This window comes from Bombina bombina, chromosome 2, assembly GCF_027579735.1.
Source record: "Bombina bombina isolate aBomBom1 chromosome 2, aBomBom1.pri, whole genome shotgun sequence".
In the NCBI taxonomy this organism is placed as follows: domain Eukaryota; kingdom Metazoa; phylum Chordata; class Amphibia; order Anura; family Bombinatoridae; genus Bombina; species Bombina bombina.
This window is the reverse complement of record NC_069500.1, coordinates 320365488-320390330: the sequence shown is the minus strand read 5'-3', so window position 1 is coordinate 320390330 and position 24843 is coordinate 320365488. Positions and strand designations below refer to the sequence as shown.

Here is a 24843-nt window from a genome sequence, read left to right as displayed (position 1 = left end):
ATAACTATCCCAGAAGCTAGTAAAGAGTTCTCCAAAAAGAACATCAACTGCTGAACAGGAACTCCAAATGACCAGCTTCCAGGTAGAAAGCTGACTCACCGTTGCTAAACCCAAACACCAAAGGCGTTTCAAAGCTTGCTAACACCCAGTCAAAGTGCAATTAGCTATAGCTGGTTACACCCTCAAAGTGCAATAGCTGTAGCTGGATTCAACTGCAAACCTTCCAAGGGCTCACAGACCAAATATCGGCTCCAAGGAGCGACCCCTCCCAGCACCGAATGCCAGTGGAAAAGAGGACATCCAAGACCTCCCACAAAGAAAAACGGTCAACCCTGTATAGAGTAACCGACCCCAATCTTCCCTCTAGGATAATGGTCCTAGCCTAAAGGCTAGACAAGACCAAAGACAAGAATCCCAGACTTCCGGAAGAGAAAGGAAGGGTCAACGTAGGAACAAAACCCCCGGTTAGACCGCTGACCATTACTACAAATGGTATGCTACCATGAGTCAGGATAGACATTGTGCTCGGGTGCGAAACCCCCTACACGGCTGTCTTCTCAAAAAAACAAGGAACACTTCCCAAGGGAAGAAGGCCCTCAGCATCCATATATCAGAATCCAACATATAGCAGGAGCCCTATAGGGATCAAATCCTCAGCCTCCCGCTGCAGGAACGGAGGAACCAGTAACTACATTGCAACTCTTCTTCCAGGATTCTGAAACGCAAGAAGGGAAAAAACCCTTACAAGGCAAGACACCAAGGACCCACAGGCCACTCCAAATACTAAGGTAACTCCGAACCTGGAGAACCCTACTCCCGCTCTAGAAGAGAAAGGATTAAACAATGGAACCACCCTACCATAGAGGCGAGACCGCTCGGCCATATCGCCAACCCAGGTGGAGATACCTGGAGACTACAGGAACAACGTAAATGCACCAAAAGACCAGTAGGGGACCGTCAGAGGGACCTAAAGCCTAAGTCACAAACAGATAGGCATCTCTTGCAGAGCTCCAGCCTCTATGGAGAGAGGCCCGTGGGACCACAAACATCTAGAGTAAGATTGAACCGTCCACATTCATCCAAGGAGAGACACAAACCTAGGTCAGGGTCCTCGACACCCGAACGTCGAGACAATGGTCAGACTAAGGGTAATGAAAGAGACAACAGTCAGAGATTCTTGAAGTATCTATCTTCCAAACATCTTCTTTAAGCAGGCAAAAGCTGGAGCTTTGCAGCTCCCCACAGAAGGCAGGGAACCCCTGCACACCAACTCTTAGAGTAACACAACTCTGAGCAGAGAAAGAACATGCCCGCGCATCCAGACCATATGATCCACCCAAGACGCGAAGGAAGGAACTTCACCACTGCAACAAAATGCTTAATAGGCTAAAGAGTCAGCGTCCGGAAGAACCTTGAGTGAAAATGCAAATCATTAATCACTCAGCACACCCGATCACATGGGTCACACACATCTCCCAACATCCAAAGAATGGAATGACGGATCTGAGTCCCCGGGGACCTGAGAACCATGATGACGTCTACAAAAACAGATTTGAATCCCAGACGAGAAACCCGAACAACCAACCTAGATTGCACTCATAACCCTCCGTTCGGAGGGGTTGTATTGAAACAACAGGCCTCATACTTCAGTAGGATCCGAACCCGGAGTCCATACAATAGGCCAAGTGACATTCAAAATCCAGCAGGATTAATCAGCACCACGAGGGTGACATGAACCCTGGAACAGTCGAAAAAGTATCCGACCAGTACCTGCCTGGTATAAGGACACTCTAGAACTGCCCAAGGTCCAAGAAAATTCATCCAGAAGGATCGATAAATGAACTAGAAAAACATAATTCTATTATTCAACAAATGCGCAACTTCCGAGGAAGTGCCCACACGACTTAAATCGCAAGTATCGGTTTCAGAGAAGAACGTTCATAAAAACTAAAATCTACAGGCATGAGCTTAAGAAAAAACAAATTAAACACATCCATCTGGATCAAAAAAAGATGAAGGCAGCACCCATCGGGTGAATGCCCAAGGTGAATGAGGATGACAATGGGACCAGCCGATTAAAAGCCCCATTCACCCAAGCTCAGAACTGAACCCGAAAAACAAAGACAAATAAAAACGGCGACGTTAAGGAGATTGGCTTCATCCCTAAAGTCATATCCATTTTGCCATCCAGCTTCTAAGGCCTCGGATCCCTCGGCCCGCTAGGGCTGGGATCCTCCAACATTGCTAAAACATGTCTTAAAACAACACGAAGGCGAGTCAGCCTATAACGGAAGGCAAAATAATCTCTCAACGGATCAACTGAAGACCCTGGCCCTGAGATAGGGGCCCCTGAAACCTCAGGAGCCAACGCTTTCCCAGAAGGCCGAACTGAATCGGGCGATCCCACGCTCGACGGGCCCTGGTTAACGGAACATGGACAGTATTTTAGAAATACTTCACTTGGGAGATATAAATGATTCAGCGCCATAGAAATGGCCATGCGGAACTATGCCGTAACCTCTGCAGGAAACAAGCCACCCTCTGGAGAGGGAGTAAAGGCCATATGGACACTGCTTACATAGCCTGAAAATGGACTGGGGCACTCGCTTCACGGGTCATGGAAACCTCGCACCCATCACGCATTCTAAGCTCCCTGCTTTGGGAAAAGAGAGTACTCTAGAACGGCAATCGGAACATAACTGATGGGCATTGATTACCTGGGCCATTTCATATTCATCACAAGACACATCCTCCGTATCAGAGGCATCTCCATAGTATTGGGATTACAAAAATGACAAAAAAACTGAATGGCACCCTTTAACACCCCCAATAGCTTGGGGAACTCACCACCTCCTATGAACCAGACAACCCACAAGCAAGACTCTCTCGGTCACACACAGTCAGCATACGGAAGTGAAAAACAACGTAACCACACCGTCACAAGGTGCACCGTGCCAGTCATGAAAAGGGTGTGCAATCTTAAAGATTGTGTCATTAAAAGAAGGCCGTTATGTTCCGTAAAGCCGTATAGCTACACATTTGTAGATAGAACCATATAACAAACATGATTAAAAGTCCCCCCTGTTCAATAAACCCCCTCAGGATATATTAACCCATGACTCCTTATTAAGATAAAAGGAGTCCCACTGGCACCCTACCTTGTTTTGTTAACATCACATTCATATATTGAAATAAAATTAAACGATCTTACCGTAATCTACGCCATTGAACAGGAACACGGCTCTTCAAGTGTGACAGATAATAGCCTCGCTTCTGACATGGACTTGAGTGAAGAAAGGTAGGCAGCGAAACTCATCCACGCTGATTACCAAGGAGCTGTTAATATGAGTCGGGATGGGTTCGCAATAAAACTCTCCCTGCATCTCCGAACTCTCCTCCATGCAATCACTGAGAGGCTGACAGAATTACTTAAAACTCCAGTCCCATTGCGAAGAGTACTACCCTCCATAAGAGACTCTCTTGAACTTCTGACACTTCTTTGCCAACCTCCTGTAACGAAAGGCAAAGAATGACTGGGGGATGAGGGAAATGGGGGAGGTGGCCATGTTCTGTATTTCCCAAAAGTAATGAATGCAGCTGTGGACTCTTCCCTTTTAAGAAGAAAAATACTTGTATTACTAGGGGTTCAAAAAAGTAGAGTGAGTCACCACATTACAAGGCTAGAGCCTGTATATCTAAAAACATTATATTAATGTACTACTCTACTAAATTAATGTACCAAATTAGTGTAATAAAATGGTAATGATATGCTTTTTTTGTAAATTATTAATTGTATAAAGTAATGAAGGTGTACCTTCAATTTATAAACTGAATTACCATTTCCATTCTCCACAGGTTCCCCAGCAGCACAGTCCAAGTGTTTACTGCACCTGCCATCTAAAATCAAAGGACTCTATAAAATGAGAATATACAATGTTTAAATATTTACATAAATGGTACTAACAGAACATTATATTTATTCAGATTAGCCAGTCAGGAAAATGGACAGGCTAACGTTAAGAAAAGAATGTGTAGTGGCTGAAGTATGAAGATAAACACACTCAGTTCAGTCAGAAAGCATAAGCATGGTTGTTAGAGTTAGATTGCTTAAACACGGTTGGTAAAGTCAGAAACCATATGCATGGTAGGTAGAGTGAGATTGCATAAACACAGTTGGTTCAGTCAGAAAGCATAAGCATGCGGGGTACAGTGAGATTACATAAACACAGTTGGTACAGTCAGAAAGCATAAGCATGGTAGGTACAGTGAGATCGCTTTAACACAGTTGGTAACCTCAGAAAGCATAAGCATAGTAGGTAGACTGAGATTGCATAAACAAGCTCGCTAAAGTCAGAATGGTTGGTAGAGTGAGATTGTATAAACACAGTCGGTTCAGTCAGAAAGCATAAGCATGATTGGTAGAGTGACATTGCATAGACACAGTCAGTAAAGTCAGAAAGCATAAGCATGGTTGGTAGAGTGAGATTGCATAAACATAGTTGGTAAAGTCAGAAAGCATAAGCATGATTGATAAAGTAAGATTGCATAAAGACAGTCACTAAAGTCAGAAAGCATAAGCATGGTTAGTAGAGTGAGATTGCATAAACACAGCCAGTAAAGTCAGAAAGCATAAACATGGTAAGTAGAGTGAGATTGCATAAACAGTCGGTTCAGTCAGAAAGCATAAGCATGGTAGGTAGAGTGAGATTGCATAAACACAGTCGGTAAAGTCAGAAAGCATAAGCATGGTTGGTAGAGTGAGATTGCATAAACACAGTCGGTACAATCAGAAAGCATAAGCATGGTAGGTAGAGTGAGATTGCATAAACACTGTCGGTAAAGTCAGAAAGCATAAGCATGGTAGGTAGAGTGAGATTGCATAAACACAGTCAGTTCAGTTAGAAAGCATAAGCATGGTAGGTAAAGTGAGATTGCATAAACACAGCCAGTAAAGTCAGAAAGCATAAGCATGGTAGGTAGAGTGAGATTGCATAAACACAGTCGGTTCAGTCAGAAAGCATAAGCATGGTAGGTAGAGTGAGATTGCATAAACACAGTCAGTACAGTCAGAAAGCATAAGCATGGTAGGTAAAGTGAGATTGCATAAACACAGTCGGTAAAGTCAGAAAGCATAAGCATGGTAGGTAGAGTGAGATTGCATAAACACAGTCAGTTCAGTTAGAAAGCATAAGCATGGTAGGTAAAGTGAGATTGCATAAACACAGCCAGTAAAGTCAGAAAGCATAAGCATGGTAGGTAGAGTGAGATTGCATAAACACAGTCAGTACAGTCAGAAAGCATAAGCATGGTAGGTAGAGTGAGATTGCATAAACACAGTCGGTAAAGTCAGAAAGCATAAGCATGGTAGGTAGAGTGAGATTGCATAAACACAGTCAGTTCAGTTAGAAAGCATAAGCATGGTAGGTAAAGTGAGATTGCATAAACACAGTCGGTTTAATCAGAAAGCATAAGCATGGTTGGTAGAGTGAGATTGCATAAACACGGTTGGCACATTGAGATTGCATAAACATGGCTGGTAGAGCGACATACATTTTGCATAAATAAGGTTGGTATAGTGGGATACAGTTTTACGAGAAAGAAGCAGCTCATTAGTTTCAATGGTAGAAATTGCATCTTTTTACAAAATGTTTTTTATACTGTGGGAAATGTTTCAAAACACACTAAAATCCACAGCCATTATTTTTTGCAAGATATTAATCTCCCATACTATTAATCTTGTTTCTAAATCAAAAACATGATAAAATACAGAACACAATTTTTACAATAAACAAACATTTTTACAGTAAAAAGCATATAAATTGCACATCATTAACCCATGTACTGTGTATCCATAATGCCCTAGTTCAAATGTATGACTAATTAATTTACAAGTTTTGCTATTATTTTGGAAGTCAAAAGGTTTATGTCACATATGAAAGCTGCTATTGTGCTTTCACACTGTACAATGGAATCAATATAAACACTTGTATTGTAAGAAATATTTTTGCTAAATTGCCATTGTATTAGTGATTTGCATTTGTATAAGGTCTAACTGGTAGGTTTATGATAACATCACAATGGGAAACTTTACTTTCAGCTCTGTTAAGTTGCACTTATTTACTTTCAACTTGTAATACAAGATGCTTGCGATATACTCACGGTGGCAGTTCTAAATGAGTGCAATTTACACTAGAAATCTTTTGCAAAATACCACTTCGGTTGTAATCTAGGCCTATATTTTTACTTTTAATGGAAAAAGTGATGAGGAAAGCACATTCCAATAAAAATATGGACCCAAAAAAGTAATCCTATTACATAATACTATGGAAAAATATATATTTTTAATATTAACTATGTATACTTTCATTGGGTTAAATAGACAACTCCCCAAACATGAAAATAGAAATATTCTGGTTTAATTAGCACTAGGATATCTTTCATTTTAGACACAGTAGCTCTAATTACCCTTTTAATGCACCTGTTTCATTGTTACTCAGCTGTCATTTTTCTCCATTGCAGTGTTTACAGCTTAAACATAATTTTATTATGTTTGATGAACAGATATTATTTTAGAGGGTGTTTAAGGACAGCAAAACAGACAATAAAGAACATGACACACACAAAACCAACAAAAGTCTTACCTCTGGGCAGGTGTTTAGTACTTGTCCTAATGTTGCTATGAAATTAGTCACCAAAAAGAATATATCTTCTCCCTGTAGAAATGGAAGACATGTTACACTTTTTTAAATGCTTTTCATGTGACTGTTAACAGATGTCATCAATTTGCACATGCCATATAAAAAGCACTGAAATATGTGTCCAGGATTCACTATAAACAAGGGAACTGTGTTGTTTGTGTACTAAAATCGAATCAGAGTGTGTTGGCTCCTTAACTTTTCACCACCAAACTTTAATTTTCATATGGCTGTGCAGGTAGCACGCTACCAACACATGTAGCCCTGTGCTACATAATATTAACGACACTCTAACGACATGGTAACATGCAACATGCAGATAACCTGCCCATCTGATGCCTGAACTGCAGACCAATTGTGATCTTAAAGTCTTATCATGACCAGCACATCTGACATACTGCAACCCCAAAGTGTTTTAGGAACACAAGTGGGAAAAGTGTAGCCCCAACATCCACCTGACTCAGAGTTTCACATCCACATTTAATAATTATCAGACTTCTGCTTACCAAGTGGTCCTACCAAAATACTGCTGCCTGCCAAGTTCAGTTGAAGCAAGATACTTCATTTCAGGCCTGTTAAGTTGCCTGTCAATAGATCCTTCATACATAGCACATAGCAGACTTCAAAGTACTTGGGAGTGCAGCACTACCAAGCAAACCAAGTTCCTACTTCTTAATGCTCCATTGAGCAGACCTTAAACTGTACAGGACATTTTTCTGGGTCCCTTCTGTAGGGGCTTCAGTTAACATTGAACAAACTACTTTTACATAGAATATTTTTGACAAACACTGACAAGCAACAGCTCAGGACATATGAATCAACTGATAAAGAGCTTACCTACCACATATGATGAGCACATAGACTTAACAAAATATCTTAAATTTACGTCTATGCTGTATAAAGGAATGCATCAAAGAAGATTTACATGAGTTATGTAAAGATGTTGAATGCCTTAAGATTCAATTTCTTCAGACTTGGAACATGATAAACAGATAATGAGTCAAGATGAGGTTATTACTTAAATTCAAGAATAACTACAAGATATGAAAAACTAGAACAGAGTAAATAATCTGCATGCCAGAAAGTTTACCAGTGCTTTAGTACTATTGCTGTGTGACCTACAGTATAGGTAGAATATCTGCAAGCACTGTTGTTTTTCTAGACAGATTTCAGAAACAATACCCTACAGTGTTTGTCAACTCCAGCCCTCAAGACAAAACCTGTTAACACCTAGAGGCATAATTTTAAAACTATCCAATTATGCTGATAACTTATATTATGAAACATCAACTAATATCTTTAAGTGGCTATGCATTACATGCCTTTGTGGATTTAGCTCCAAAAACCTTACCCCACATTTGAGACATATCTAACTCACTTACAGATGGATCTATGCATCTGAGTTGTTTGTAAATTAAAATGGAAAACAAATCATTTACCACAATATGACAGACCTGAACACTTGTGTGGTATTATATATACCCCGACTTCAGCTACCCCTGAAGCTAGAAAATGAAAGATAAAATTAGAAAAGGTATTTGGAACCACTCCCACCACAGCAAAACAACCAATTAAAAATAAATACAAAATAACAACTTCTATTCAGGAGCAACCTGAAGACAGAGAACTTTTCCAGCAAATTGATTATATGTACCCATAAAAATGTAAGCCTAAGATTACTAGAATAACTTCTGTTACACCCTACAAGTTTTTGATAGTTTGGATAGGAAATGTACCCCTTTATGGCTATGCAATCCCTTTGTCCTACCTTCTAGTTCATTGTTTTGCTCTTTGTTCTGCATTGACTAAAATTATTTATTTTAATAGCCACCTGACAAATAAAGCTGAGTCTTTACCACTGTCTCTACAAAAATATTGATAGGTGACAGGTTCTGCTTATGTTTTTAATAAGGTGCAAATATTACTTCCATGTATGTTATTATATGTGTGATAATTAGTTAACCTAGGTTTTACTGAATCAATCTTTGTATCCATTATGCAATTATTAGTTACTGTACTAACCCAAAATGTAAAGGTATTTAATTTCACACAAGAAATCCATAGCTTTTAATGGCTTCTATAAGGAAAAAGAAACTTTGTACTAATCCAAGAGATTCACTTTAACAGGGCAAGTGAACTCAACATGGTTCATTAATATTATTCAGTATAAGGCTTCAGTTTATCCTCTACTAAAAAAAAAAAAAATGTAGTGGCTATTTTGATCAGAAAGAATTTACCATTCAAGATATTATCTATGGATAAAGATATAAAAAAACTTTTGGCTAGATTACGAGTTTTGCGATATGAGTGAAAAAACAGCGTTAAGGCTCTTTTTCACTACCGCTGGTATTACGAGTCTTGCAGGTTTAGCTGCACCGCACAATTTTTTGGCTGTAACGCAATGTAACTACCGCAGCTTTCCAGAAGTCCTTTTTCAATGGGACTTCCTTTGCGTCGGTATTACGAGTTTGCCTGGGAGGCCAAAAAGTGAGCGGTACAGCCTATACCGTCAAGTCAGTAGTTAGGGGTTTTGTGCTACAACGCTGTAACATAAAACTAAAGTGCTAAAAAGTACACTAACACCCATAAACTACCTATTAACCCCTAAACCGAGGCCGTCCCGCATCGCAAATAATAAAATAAAATTATTAACCCCTAATCTGCCGCTCCGGACATCGCCGCCACTATAATAAACATATTAACCCCTAAACCGTCATACTCCCGCATCGCAAACACTAGTTAAATATTATTAACCCCTAATCTGCTGTCCCCAAAATCGCCGCCACTATACTAAAGTTATTAACCCCTAAACCTAACCCTAAGTCTAACCCTAAGCCTAACACCCACTAACTTTAATATAATTAAAAAAAATCTAAATAAAAATGACTATCATAAACTAAATAATTCCTATTTAAAACTAAATACTTACCTGTAAAATAAACTAATAGTTACATTGTATCTATCTTAGGTTTTATTTTTATTTCACAGCTAAGTTTGTATTTATTTTAACTAGGTAGAATAGTTAGTAAATAGTTATTAACTATTTACTAACTACCTAGCTAAAATAAATACAAATTTACCTGTAAAATAAAACCTAACCTGAGTTACACTAAAACCTAACCTTACACTACAATTAAATAAATTACATTTATTAAATACAATTAACTAAATTACAAAAAAACAAACACTAAATTACACAAAATAAAAAAGAAATTAACAAATATTTCAACTAATTACACCTAATCTAATAGCCCTATCAAAATAAAAAAGCCCCCCAAAATAAAAAAAAACCCTAGCCTAAACTAAACTGCCAATGGCCCTTAAAAGGGCCTTTTGCGGGGCATTGCCCCAAAGAAATCAGCTCTTTCACCTGTAAAAAAAAAAATACAGGGGGGGCGGAGCCAACAGCCGTACATAGCAGACGTACATTTATAGAGCTCCTGCTACATCAGTTACCTAACTTGTTAAATACTCACTAAATAGTCTACTTGTGGGCTAACTAGACTAATTGGGGGATACCCTGAACCCCTGTACTGCCCGCCTGATTGTTTTTGGGCAAATCTGCAGGATCTACAGAACGACTCGTGTAACGGGTGAGAGCTGAACTGCTGTGGAGGACCCTGATCACCGCACACGCGAAAGATCTGCAGCGCTTACATCTACCTCCTAAGCGCTCACTTGTGCTGCTCTTGGCTCCGGAGGGTCGGGGATCCGCTCCGGAGCCCAATTCAACTACATCGCTAAAGACTCTGCATACTTTCAAGGCGGCAGGGAAGAAAATCCTCCGGTCCGGAGGGACCGCCACAACAAGTGTGAGTAACGGTCAGGTGGGCACCAATTGCTATTTCTTCAGCCCATAAGGTGTATATAACTGCTTACAGGGCAATAAGGCCAGGGGAGGACAAACGTGGGATACCTGCTCCATTAACTTCTAAGGGCTTGAGACTGTGGCGGGAAAATCGCCATCTTTAAAATAATACAAGAACTGTGTATCAGCTCATACAGGGTCCCACAATAAGAATTTCCTAGAGCCTCATATCAGTATTAAGGGACAAAGGCTAAATATATGTAAAGGGAATTGGGGGATTGTTTGAAAGAACAGAGAGGAGAGACCTTAGAGGCGGACAGCAGTAACCGGAAGGTCGGGGTTCAGCTCCGGCGGCTGAGAGTAGAGCTAGCTGAGAAACATCCGAAGCCTAACCCTAAGCCTTCGTTCACTAAGCAGACTCACTACCCAGCCACTCGCTAGACAGGCTCTCCCCAAGTCACAGAGCCGCTGGTCTGATTCGCAGAGCGGGAGGGACAGAGTGCATCAGATCAATTGTACAGGGAGGAAGACCATCCTCAGATGCCCAGATTCTCACGGGTAGACTCACGGGTGAGCAGACTTGGGAATCATTATAGTATTTGACGACTTAACAAACATTATACAGCTAAGTCCACAAAAGGCGCGAAAAGACGCCATTTTCATACCTGACTGTAAACAGACATAGCTGGTAAACGAGTGGAGCAGTGGTGCATAGCGGAGTCCTCTGTGTTTGAGGTTATTAATTTCAGCAGAGTGAACAGGTGTGTTTACATATAGCTCTGTAATAGATATTACTCATAAAAAGCATACCTAACTACCCACTCTCCTCACTAAGAGGATACTGCTACATCAGGGACAAGGGGACTTTTCAGCTGCTGTAAACACCGCAGACCAGTCAATCCAGCCTAACCAGAGCAGATACCTGTTTGCCTCTTCTGCTTAGCTGAGCTCTGGCATACACATTAAGTTAACCCACTCTGAAACCTGACGGCCATGTAAAGAACACACAGCCTTCTCAACCCCTGCATCACATATTGCTTTTCTGTGCTCTGAATACAATTCAGCCCCCCAGGCAACCCCAAAGCATAAGGGCAGGCTTTGCTCATGATAATAGGAGCCTCTCCATATAACAGAAAGCAACTGCATATGCCTGTGATAGGGCCTTCAAATTTCCATATATAGAAACTTTTTACCAAGACCCTAATATATCAGTGGAGGGGCACTTTATCCATCAACTCATAAAGTTTGTAGTCTCAACCTGCAGCCAGGAAGTTTCCACTAGCAAACTAACAAGGGAGTCTGTTTACACAAATATCTGCCACCCAGCTGATTTGAAAAAGGCTTCAGAGTGTCTCTCCTCCCCTTTCCTGCTCCCTGTACTGGAGCGGGTCATACCCCCTCTCCCTTTCCCGGCTGGACCCAGTGGTGGTAATATCCCTGAGGAGGGGCACACTTCCAAGACTACTAAACACTGAAGTACACTTCCAGCAAAACCAAGGTCCCACGCTACTCATGCTGCACCTGTAAATGATAAATAAGCTAGCTCATTGAGGTCCTTCTTAGCTCTACAGAGCTTATGCCTGCTTGACTTCTATTTCAAGACTTTATAACTAATCACACTATGGCAGGCTAACCGGTCTGGCGCCCACTCCCTGCCGGCGCAATCTTACTGTGATCCCCATCAGAGTATTCCCACTAAACCTCATAGACCTGCTTACCTGAGCTGGGCGATCCAGGACCTTGCCTGAATTGCCAAAATGTCACAGCAAGCGAAAAGAAAGCAGAAATTGAGCCAATCTTCAAAACACACAGTTAGAGATCACTTCCTACCCATCAGAGATAATCACCCTGGACTCTCAGATGACGAGAGATCGATATCTCCTGCTCCATCTGAGGATAGACCTACTTCGAGATACTCACCTCCAGTACGCTCACAAAATGACATCCTTACAGTGGACTCTATGAAACACCTGCTGGATAGGCAGAGTCAGTCCTTTGATAAAAGATTTGATAAACTGGAAAAGTCTTTTGAAGACCTCAGAAAAGACATAAATGCTGTTAACGAACGTACAGATATAATTGAAAGAAAACAAGAGGACTTATTAGTGGACCATACCAACTGGGTAAGCTACACACAAAACTTGTCTGATCAGGTGTCTTCCCTGGAGGCAAAACTTGCAGACCTGGAGGACCGCTCCCGGCGGAACAATGTAAGGATTAGGGGCATCCCTGAATCTGTCGGCCCCCAAGAATTGGAAAAATATGCTCAGGCCCTGTTCCAGGTGGTGTTGGGGTCTCCAGGAGGAGAAGATGCCAGAATTGATCGCATTCACAGAACGGCTAGACCCAAAAACCTCCCTATGGACAAGCCGCGAGATACAATAGCTCGATTGCATTATTACACCTATAAAGAAAAGATCCTACGAGCATCAGTGAGACAACCTCACCTCTCAGAGCAATTTAAGGATGTCTCACTTTATCCAGACTTGTCAGCACACACGCTCCAGCAAAGAAGAACCTTCCAGGAGACCACTAAAGTATTGAGACTTCACCAGATCCGATATCGCTGGGGGTTCCCCACAAGGTTAATAATCACTAAAGACGGCTCCCAGCATACTGCCCTGTCCCCTAGACAGGCCCAGGATCTTTTGAGAGGATGGAACCTGCCGGTTGGAGATGAAGAACCCCCTAACGGACCCCCGCGCCGGGGTGCCCCGCTGAGGGCGGGAGCCCCGGAGTGGGAGCATGAGGGATAAGTCCTTGTTTGCTGTCTCTTCCTCCTATGCTTGAACAATCTTGGTCTGTCCACTGCGGGCAGGCAGGAACCTAGCTTCTGACGACACTATCACCAGCTGAGGGATGGTAACGTATGAGAAAGACACTTATGCTATTATATCTGACAGACTCAAGTTGATGTTCCAGCATCTGTTTATTACTAATCATTAGTTTGTCCTTTCAGTGGTGTACCTTGCCATTATAATCTTGACTGTTCTGTTTATTATGCACTGATTGATGTTCCTTAATTCACTTGAGCTCAGGAAAGCCTAATTCATCCTGAACCTAGTTAATGTAATTTCAATGTCTAGAGCTTTCCTTAAATGTGTACTTATTTGCTTGATCTATATGTCAATTCTAGCTAACAAGATGCTACGTCTCATTCCTGAAACTTCAAGTATGCAATAGAGTCCATATGGTAGCTGTCAATGATCGGGATACATTGGAGGCGGGGGGGCCCCGGCCAATCTTGCCGCTTGTGGGCCCTACCCTGCCCCATGGCTGCTCCGTTCCTTGACATCTTATCATGACATCCAGAGGCTATGCCCTGCTTAGGTTTGGTCCTATATTAGTTTTGCTACGTTATCACTCATTTTGAAAGGTTAAGTGTTGCACTCTCATTCATGATAGCCAAATCCAGTCTGATACTAGCTAACATAACCTTAAACATCAATATTCCCCTCACTGCCCACCTACTTCCTTTGTTGAAATGTTATACCCAGCCAACAGGAAACTATGTCTATATCCTCTTGTTCAAATGTTATGTCGTGGCGTACATGGTGGTTGTCAACGGTCGGTGCATGCTGGGGCCGGGGGCCTCCTAGTCCCTCTAGTTGCCTTGTCAGCTTTTCCTGACCCATTGCTGCGCCGTCTTTTGACTCCCTATCATGGCACGCAGAGATTGTATTTTAAATGTGTCAGGGCCCTCAGTTCTGCGAGAATATCTGCTGCACTATGAGGCGAGGTGAGGTGTGGGACGGGGTTTATTGTAAGCTTCTAAATTGAATAGACCCTACTCTCTCTGGAAGGGTTGAAAAGCGATACCCTCCTCGTGTTAGGTAACCACCTTAATCTAAAAAAAAAAAAAAAAAAAAAAAAGCTGATCAGTGCTCGTGTTAAGTTACATACCGCCCCCATGCTCACACTAATGCCCACGGTAAAGCTATAGCCGTGAGTGCCCTCTTTACTAGTTTATTACTCTGCCAATAATGGCGCCCATTCCCTTAAGAACCGTGGTCTGCAATACTCCACATAATTCGCTACCATCAGTTTACACTAGTTTATACCCCAACAATGAAGCCATACTTGTACTATGCTCTGTGGTTGCCCTCACCTTGCCTCGTGTAGCCTATAATTGCTATGCCCCCCTTATTCTTGTCAGGTGCTGGGTGCCTTACTTAACCAAAATGACTGATATCACTTAATGTATTTTGAGATGGGAATCTTCTTGTCACAATTCTGCGTATTGTATTGACATATAGTTAAAGTTGATCACAGTTCTCTATCTGTTTTACTGTTCCTTTTTCAATATGCCGGCAGCGGAAGGTGCTGCTGCCTCTGCTTCTTTCCGAATCCTCCGCCCCCCCCACTTACTCCTGTGCAGCTAGGGATATTCTGTTATCCTCTGCATCATACTTTTTTGGCAGAGTTGCGTAGCCTCTGCTCAGTCCGAGGAACTGCTTTAGTGAATTATTTCCCCCTTCCCCCCCCCCACTTTTTTTTTTTTTTTTTTTTTTTTTTTTTTTTTCTCCTCCCCTCTCTTCTCTTTCTCTCTCGCCCTTCCTTCCCCCTTCTCCTCTACCTCTCCCCCACTATCCTCCCCCTCTCACCCCCCTCTCTGATCCCAAGCTCCTCGGGTCCCTTCCCATACCTTCCCCTACATCTATACAGCCATGAAAATAGGCACACTTAACGTAAGGGGTCTAAACTCCCCCACAAAACGGAGTCTTCTTCTCCGTTTCCTCTCAGCACACCAACTGGGAGTGGTTTTTCTTCAAGAAACCCACTGGGTAGAGGATAGAGCAGCAATGTTTAAGCCTAAGGACTACCCTGTCTGTATATCCTCAACGTTCCATAAAAAAGCAAGAGGGGTGTCAGTACTAGTCAGCAGACACCTTTCCTATGACCCTATCCACATAGATGTTGACCCAGTAGGGCGATATGTTATCGCCGTTGCCCGCATAAACAATGTTCCTTGTACCCTCGTAGCTTTGTATTCACCGAATATTAACCAAACCAGTTTTCTTCGGAAACTTCTACACAGGGTCGACAGGCTCAAACAGGGCCATGTGTTTATTGGGGGTGACTGCAACCTGGTCTGGGACCCAAGCAGAGACAGAAAATCGAAAAACAAAAATTCCCCCATGACAGGAGAGGAACATTATTCAAAACATTTCAGAAACCTAATTTCACAATACACCCTTCAAGATGTTTGGAGGGCTTTGCATCCTGATGATACCGACTACACTTTCTATTCGGCCTCATCACAGTCCTTTTCAAGATTAGACTACTTTTTCTGCTCTTCCCGGACTTTGGGAGAGATTACCAAAGCGTCCATTATGCCTTGCGTCTGGTCAGATCATGACGCGGTTATTTTGGAGGTCGCCTTTTCGCACTCGGGTGGCACTAGAGGTTCCTGGAGATTGCAGGAGTACCTGCTCTCTGAACCCCAGATCCCTATTTGGGAGAGGGAAATAGAACATTTCCTGCTCACAAATGACAGGGAGGGCACTTCTTCTCTAACCTTATGGGCGTCACTTAAAGCCTATTTGAGAGGCCTGTTTATCCAGCAGACTGGTCAGGACAACAGATCTAGGGGAGCTTCGCTGGCCCAACTGTATAGTGACTATGCTAACCTAAGAGACCAGCTGAAGAAGGGAAGACCAAGTGCCCTAGTTTGTAGACTGCAAACAGTTAAAAAACAAATTGCACAATTGGAGCTACAAAAAGTCCAGCGAACCCTCTCTGCTCTTAAGCAGAAATACTACCACAAAGGCGATAAGGCCGACAGATTGCTGGCGCATAAGCTCAAGCAGAGATCCCTCCTAAATAAGATACCGTATATACGGAAGGGTGACCATAGAGTTTATGCCCCGAATGCCATAGGTGAGGCCTTTGCTCAATATTACAGCCAGCTCTATCAGATTGCAGATCAGGACCATCCTCATTGCGCCCCTAAGTCGAAGATTATTGAATTCCTGGCGGATTTGCAATTGTCGCATGTCCCCGAAAAATACATTGACCCCTTATCTGCGACTATCACCACGGCAGAAGTTTGCTCTACCATTAAGGGCCTCAAACTCCATAAATCCCCAGGGCCAGATGGATATGGCGCCCTCTTTTATAAGAGGTTCCTGACTCTTCTCGCCCCTCTTCTGACTAGAGTTTTCAATATGGCCGCAAGCTCGGGAGGTTTTCCCCAGGAATTTCTGGAGGCTTCTATTGTTACAATCCCTAAACCGGGAAAGGATATCACCCTCTGTGAAGGCTACCGACCAATCTCTCTCATAAACGGAGACGTGAAAATATACGCGAAAATATTGGCGACAAGGCTTAACCGAGTCCTCCCTTACTTGATCCACCCGGATCAGGTGGGATTTACCCCTGGGCGCCAAGGTACAGATAACACTAGGAGACTTCTAAATATTTTTTCTGAAGTAGCATCACTCGAGATCCCATTGGTAACCCTATCTTTAGATGCTGAAAAGGCATTTGATAGGGTCCGATGGGATTACATGACAGAGGTGCTTCGGGCTTTCCACTTCCCCGATAAATTTATCTCTGCAGTCATGGCACTGTACACAAACCCAACGGCGAAGGTGAGAGGACTGGGGTTCGTCTCTAGGCCTTTCAATATCAAAAATGGCACCAGACAGGGCTGCCCCCTGTCGCCATTACTTTTCACCCTGGTTGTCGAACCCTTAGCATGTCGGCTCAGGACTTCGCAGACCATCCATAGCTTGATACTCTATGACACCCCTCACTCATTGGCGCTCTTTGCCGATGATCTTACGGTGTTTCTCTCAGAGCCGGAAGATTCCCTCCCGGAATTATTTAAGCTCTTGGCAGAGTTCTCGGCAGTATCCTACTATAAACTAAATTACACCAAAACAGAGGCGTACGCTTTGGGGCTGACAGCCCGCAGGCTGGAACTTCTGAAAGAACGGTACCCCTTTAAATGGTCCACAGACAGCTTGAGACACTTGGGTGTAGAGCTATCCCACGACCTTAAAGTCACTATAAAGAAAAACTATGAACCCCTCTTGCAGGAGTTCAGAAGGACCACAGCAAACTGGAATGGGCTGGAGGTGTCCTGGACGGGCCGCATTGTTGCCCTAAAGATGATGCTACTTCCTAAACTGACATACTTCTTTCGTTGCTTACCAGTAGCAGTCCCTACCTATTTACTCAATCACTTCCAGTCAGTTTTTACCAGGTTTATCTGGAGAGGCCACTCTCCCAGAATCTCCCTATCACAATTACAGAAGCCGAAAGAATGCGGAGGACTCTCTGTACCAAACGTATCCCTCTATTATAAAGGAGCCATGTTATCGCACATTGCAGCCTGGGGAGTAAGGCCTAATACCTCACAGTGGTACCAGATCGAGCAGGCATCATTGCCTGCAGGGATTGAGCTGGCCGACCTGATTTGGATCCCCGACCACGCTGATGTTCTCAAAGGAATCTATAGCCCCATCATAAAAACATGCCTGAAAAACTGGAGAGAACTTCGCTCACACAAATCGATAGCACCTCACCCTTCACCTATTCATTCTATGAAGGCCATGCTGTAATGCCTCCCGGATTCAAGACCTAGACGCTGGGAAAACCTAGAAATTAAGCAGATCTCTGACCTTTATAGAGGAGACCGCCTCATGTTACCGCCATCCAGCTTCCCAGTGGACGACTTCCCTAGGGATCTGCAATTTGAATACTTGAGAGTGACCTCTTTACTTCTCTCCTGGGGATTCCCCAAGGCGCGACCACGGACTCTCACACTTTGGGAGAGACGCTGGATGGCGGGCAGAGCTTTCAAGGGCTCTCTGTCCTTTCACTATAAGCTTCTCTTAGATTCCCCCCACTTTGTCAAACCAGGGGCAGTGAGGGCCTGGGAGAGGGACTTGGGGGTGGTACATCGGGATGTAGCCTGGCAACGAGCCTTCCGAGATGTAAAAATGGCAGTCCGCTGCTCAAATCTCTTTGAGCTATACATAAAATTAACCCTGCGCTGGTACTGGGTCCCAACTAGGTTGCATAGGGTGTTCCCCCTCAGGAGTGCAGATTGTTGGAGAGGGTGCGGGCAGAGGGGCACCCACCTCCATGTGTGGTGGGACTGCCCCAAATTGCATGTTTTTTGGAATTCTGTCGCGGATTTGCTCCGCCAACTTCAACTGTTGCAACAGTTGTCTGGAGAAGTTGCGCTCTTTCACCTAGGGCTCCACACACTCCAAAAACCCTCTAGAATCTTATGTAACATTATTTTGCTTTCGGCCAAACTAACCATAGCTAGACAATGGGCTAGGGACTCCCCTTTAACTCTGACTCCGGTCCTAGAAACAATAGACTATTTGCAAAAGATGGAAGAATACTCCCTGAGAGCGGAGGCACGATCTGATTTTTATTCCTCAGTCTGGTGCCAGTGGGATGAGTATCGGAGAACTAACTCATAACTGGAAGGCAGTCACTCTGATATTCAAGGCATATACATTACCCCGGGGCGAATTAGTAGATCTCCCAACCTCATACAACAGTCCTCTACCCAAGGCCCCTTCCCTACTTCCCTCTCCCCCCCCTTCCACCCCTTTTTTCCCACACTTTACCTTCCCCCTCCCACCTCTCTCCTTTTTTTTTTTCTTTTTTTTTTTTTTTTTTTTTTTTTTTTTTTTCTCTTCCCCTTACCCCCTCTTCTTCTCTTCACCTCTACCACACTTGATGGCTTATAGAGAGGCTCCTCGGACCCTGCAACCAGTAACACTTTCTATGTGTTTACATTAAATGCAAAATCACACATATCTCCCCTCCCCTTTTTTCTCCTTTTTTTTTTTTTTTTTACATTCTACGATTCCTAAATCCCATAACCAACACACCGCTGTGCTTTGGGAGGCAACTATTTTGCTTCTCTATGCACACTTGATAATTCTATATGTATACCCTGAAATGTATATTTGATTTCAAATAAGTTCTTATTCGTCTTGTGATGATTGTTAAGTTGTTTGTCCATTGCATTGCAAATTGTGCCTTTTGACTTCCTTCTTATTCCCATGGAGGTCTTGGTCCCACTGATGGATCTGTTTAGCATAGAGGTCAATGCGAATTCAATAATAACAAAATGAGGTGTTCCAAATTGTTCACACATGTCAGCCTGTCGTATATTGTACCGTGATTAGTTTCTTACTATGTTAGCCCTGCTTGTACCTGTAACGCACTGTATGTCGACTGATGTGTATTGTTTCTGTTATTGTTTACCACCTCAATAAAAACAACCTTTAAAAAAAAAAAAAAAAAAAAAAAATACAAACAACCCCCCAACAGTAAAACCCACCACCCACACAACCAACCCCCCCCCCCAAATAAAAACCTATCTAAAAAACCTAAGCTCCCCATTGCCCTGAAAAGGGCATTTGTATGGGCATTTCGCTTAAAAGGGCATTTAGCTCTTTTTCAGCCCAAACCCTAAGATAAAACTAAAACCCACCCAATAAACCCTTAAAAAAAAACTAACACTAACCCCCGAAGATCCACTTACAGTTTTGGAAGACCCGACATCCATCCTCAACGAAGCGGCAGAAGTCTTCATCCAAGCCGGCAGATATCCGGCGCAGAGTATCCTCTTCTTCCGACGGCTCTTCTCGAATGAAGGTTCCTTTAAGTGACGTCATCCAAGATGGCGTCCATTGAATTCAGATTGGCTGATAGAATTCTATCAGCCAATATTAAAGGTGAAAAAATCCTATTGGCTGATGCAATCAGCCAATAGGATTGAACTTCAATCCTATTGGCTGATCCAATCAGTCAATAGGATTGAGCTTGCATTCTATTGGCTGATTGGAACAGGTAGGGTTACGTTAGGGTTACGTTAGGGTTAGACTTAGGCTTAGGGTTTAATAAATGTAGGTAGGTGGCGGCGATGTTAGGGGCTGCAGATTAGGGGTTAATAAGTGTATATAGGTGGCGGCGATGTCGGGGGCGGCAGAGTAGGCGTTAATAAGTATAATGTAGGTGTCGGCGACATTGGGGGCGGCAGATTAGGGGTTAATAAGTGTATGAAGGTGGCAGCGATGTCGGGGGCGGCAGACTAGGGGTTAATAAGTATAATGTAGGTGGCGATGACATTGGGGGCGGAAGATTAGGGTTAATAAGTGTAATGTAGGTGACGGCGATGTCCGGGGCGGGAAATTAGGGGTGTTTAGACTCAGGGTTTATGTTAGGGTGTTAGGTGTAAACATAAATTTAGTTTCCCCATAGGAATCAATGGGGCTGCGTTACGGAACTTTACGCTCCTTTATTGCAGGTGTTAGGCTTTTTTTTAGCCGGGTCTCCCCATTGATGTCTATGGGGAAATCGTGCACGAGCACGTAAAACCAGCTCAAAGCAGCGCTGGTATTGGAGTGCGGTATGGAGCTCAATTTTGCTCTACGCTCACTTATTGCCTACTAAAGCCGGGTTTATGAAAACCTGTAATAGCAGCGCTATAGGGAGGTGAGCGGTGGCAATAACTTGCAAGATAGCACCGAGCAGCTCTTACCGCAAAACTCATAATCTAGCCGTTTGATAGTTGTCAACTTTTATGCCCCAAACACCTATCAAAACAAACTTTTAGAAAATAGTATTGTCACTCTCTTATTATGAGATGATTTAAATGTCTCTCTTAACCTCACACTTGATTACACATGAAGTAAATAAATATGTTGTGATCTATTCATCCTAAAGATTCTAAAGAGATTTCACTTTTTTATTTACACTCTTGTCAATCCTACACCCACCCCTCTAACTAACACCCTATCACATGATTCTATTATGTCCCTCTAACATGTGAAGGTCCTTAGCCTTCCACACCCATCATCCCTTTCCTCTAGAGATTAGATGATGCCTCATTATTTGACCCGCTAAAAACATACTAAGGGCTGGATTACGAGTGGAGCGCTATTTAGCTGGTAGCTCACATATTAGAAGTTGAAAGTAAAAAAGTTTTCACACGAGCGCTAACATGAAGCGCACAAAAATCTGAACTCAAAATATTGTGACAGCGTTAGCGTATACCCCCATAGAAAAAAAACAGAATTTATGCTTACCTGATAAATTACTTTCTCCAACGGTGTGTCCGGTCCACGGCGTCATCCTTACTTGTGGGAATATCTCTTCCCCAACAGGAAATGGCAAAGAGTCCCAGCAAAGCTGGCCATATAGTCCCTCCTAGGCTCCGCCCACCCCAGTCATTCGACCGACGGACAGGAGGAAAAATATAGGAGAAACCATATGGTACCGTGGTGACTGTAGTTAGAGAAAATAATTCATCAGACCTGATTTAAAAACCAGGGCGGGCCGTGGACCGGACACACCGTTGGAGAAAGTAATTTATCAGGTAAGCATAAATTCTGTTTTCTCCAACATTGGTGTGTCCGGTCCACGGCGTCATCCTTACTTGTGGGAACCAATACCAAAGCTTTAGGACACGGATGAAGGGAGGGAGCAAATCAGGTTACCTAAACGGAAGGCACCACGGCTTGCAAAACCTTTCTCCCAAAAATAGCCTCCGAAGAAGCAAAAGTATCAAATTTGTAAAATTTGGCAAAAGTGTGCAGTGAAGACCAAGTCGCTTTTTGACCTCTCCTTTTACCAGAATAGACGACAAACAGAGAAGATGTTTGTCTGAAATCTTTTGTAGCTTCTAAATAGAATTTTAGAGCACGGACTACGTCCAAATTGTGTAACAAACGTTCCTTCTTTGAAACTGGATTCGGACACAAAGAAGGTACAACTATCTCCTGGTTAATATTTTTATTAGAAACAACCTTTGGAAGAAAACCCGGCTTAGTACGCAAAACCACCTTATCTGCATGGAACACCAGATAGGGCGGAGAACATTGCAGAGCAGATAACTCTGAAACTCTTCTAGCAGAAGAAATAGCAACCAAAAACAAAACTTTCCAAGATAACAACTTAATATCTATGGAATGTAGAGGTTCAAACGGAACCCCTTGAAGAACTGAAAGAACTAGATTTAAACTCCAGGGAGGAGTCAAAGGTCTGTAAACAGGCTTGATCCTAACCAGAGCCTGAACAAATGCTTGAACATCTGGCATAGCTGCCAGTCATTTGTGTAGTAAGGCAGATAAAGCAGAAATCTGTCCCTTTAGAGAACTCGCAGATAATACTTTATCCAAACCTTCTTGCAGAAAGGAAAGAATCTTAGGAATTTTTACCTTATTCCAAGGGAATCCCTTGGATTCACACCAGCAGATATATCTTTTCCATATTTTATGGTAAATCTTTCTAGTTACCGGTTTTCTGGCCTGAACCAGAGTATCAATCACCGAATCTGAAAACCCACGCTTTGATAGAATCAAGCGTTCAATCTCCAAGCCGTCAGCTGGAGGGAGACCAGATTTGGATGTTCGAATGGACCCTGAACAAGAAGGTCCTGTCCTGCGTGGCCACGCAGGAGCTATCAAGATCACCGAGACCCTCTCCTGTTTGATTCTGGCTACCAGCCTGGGAATGAGAGGAAACGGTGGGAACACATAAGCTAGGTTGAAGGTCCAAGGCGCTACTAGTGCATCCACTAGAGTCGCCTTGGGATCCCTGGATCTGGACCCGTAGCAAGGAACCTTGAAGTTCTGACGAGACGCCATCAGATCCATGTCTGGAATGCCCCATAATTGAGTCAACTGGGCAAAAATCTCCGGGTGGAGTTCCCACTCCCCCGGATGGAATGTCTGACGACTCAGATAATCCGCTTCCCAGTTTTCCACACCTGGGATGTGGATCGCAGATAGATGGCAGGAGTGATTCTCCGCCCATTGTATTATTTTGGTTACTTCTTTCATCGCCAGGGAACTCCTTGTTCCCCCCTGATGATTTATATACGCAACAGTCGTCATGTTGTCTGATTGGAATCTTATGAATCTGGCCTTTGCAAGCTGAGGCCAAGCCCTGAGAGCATTGAATATCGCTCTTAGTTCCAGAATGTTTATCGGGAGAAGAGACTCTTCCCGAGACCATAGTCCCTGAGCTTTCAGGGATTCCCAGACCGCACCCCAGCCCACTAGACTGGCGTCGGTCGTGACAAAGACCCACTCTGGTCTGCGGAAGCTCATTCCCTGGGATAGGTGGTCCAGGGATATCCACCAACGGAGTGAATCTCTGGTCTTCTGATCTACTTGAATCACTGGAGACAAGTCTGTATAGTCCCCATTCCATTGTTTCAGCATGCACAGTTGTAATGGTCTTAGATGAATTCGCGCAAAAGGAACTATGTCCATTGCTGCAAACATCAACCCTACTACTTCCATGCACTGAGCTATGGAAGGACGTGGAACAGAATGAAGAACTTGACAAGCGCTTAGAAGTTTTGACTTTCTGACATCTGTCAGAAAGATCCTCATTTCTAAGGAATCTATTATTGTTCCCAGGAAGGGAACTCTTGTTGACGGAGACAGAGAACTTTTTTCTATGTTCACCTTCCATCCGTGAGATCTGAGAAAGGCCAGAACGATGTCTGTATGAGCCTTTGCTTTTGAAAGGGACAACGCTTGTATTAGAATGTCGTCCAAGTATGGTACTACTGCAATGCCCCTCGGTCTTAGAACCGCTAGAAGGGACCCGAGTACCTTTGTGAAAATCCTTGGAGCAGTGGCTAATCCGAATGGGAGGGCCACAAACTGGTAATGTTTGTCCAGAAAGGCGAACCTTAGGAACTGATGATGTTCTTTGTGGATAGGAATATGTAGGTACGCATCCTTTAGATCCACGGTAGTCATAAATTGACCTTCCTGGATAGTGGGTAGAATCGTTCGAATGGTTTCCATTTTGAACGATGGTACCCTGAGAAATTTGTTTAGGATCTTTAAATCCAGAATTGGTCTGAAGGTTCCCTCTTTTTTGGGAACTACGAACAGATTTGAGTAAAATCCCATTCCTTGTTCCGTCATTGGAACTGGGTGTATCACTCCCATCTTTAGCAGGTCTTCTACACAATGTAAGAACGCCTGTCTCTTTATTTGGTTTGAGGATAAGTGAGACATGTGGAACCTTCCCCTTGAGGGTAGTTCCTTGAATTCCAGAAGATAACCCTGAGAAACTATTTCTAGCGTCCAGGGATCCTGAACATCTCTTGCCCAAGCCTGAGCAAAGAGAGAGAGTCTGCCCCCCACTAGATCCGGTCCCGGATCGGGGGCTACTCCTTCATGCTGTTTTGTTAGCGGTAGCAGGCTTCTTGGTCTGCTTACCCTTGTTCCAGCCTTGCATCGGTTTCCAGGCTGGTTTGGACTGTGAGGCATTACCCTCTTGCTTAGAGGATGCAGAATTAGAGGCCGGTCCATTCCTGAAATTACGAAAGGAACAAAA

The 24843-nt window shown here is 43.2% G+C and overlaps 1 protein-coding gene across 1 annotated transcript in view; it reads right to left on the bottom strand.

Moving 5' to 3' along the window:
- LOC128646933 (P2X purinoceptor 6-like) overlaps window positions 1-24843 on the bottom strand; it is a 221872-nt gene that overhangs the window by 139938 nt on the left and 57091 nt on the right. Inside the window, exons 3-4 of the mRNA XM_053699742.1 lie at window positions 6642-6713; window positions 3838-3913 (exon numbers count right to left, since the gene is read on the bottom strand). Of these exons, the coding sequence (XP_053555717.1) occupies window positions 3838-3913; window positions 6642-6713 (148 nt within the window). The remainder of the gene's footprint in view (window positions 1-3837; window positions 3914-6641; window positions 6714-24843) is intronic.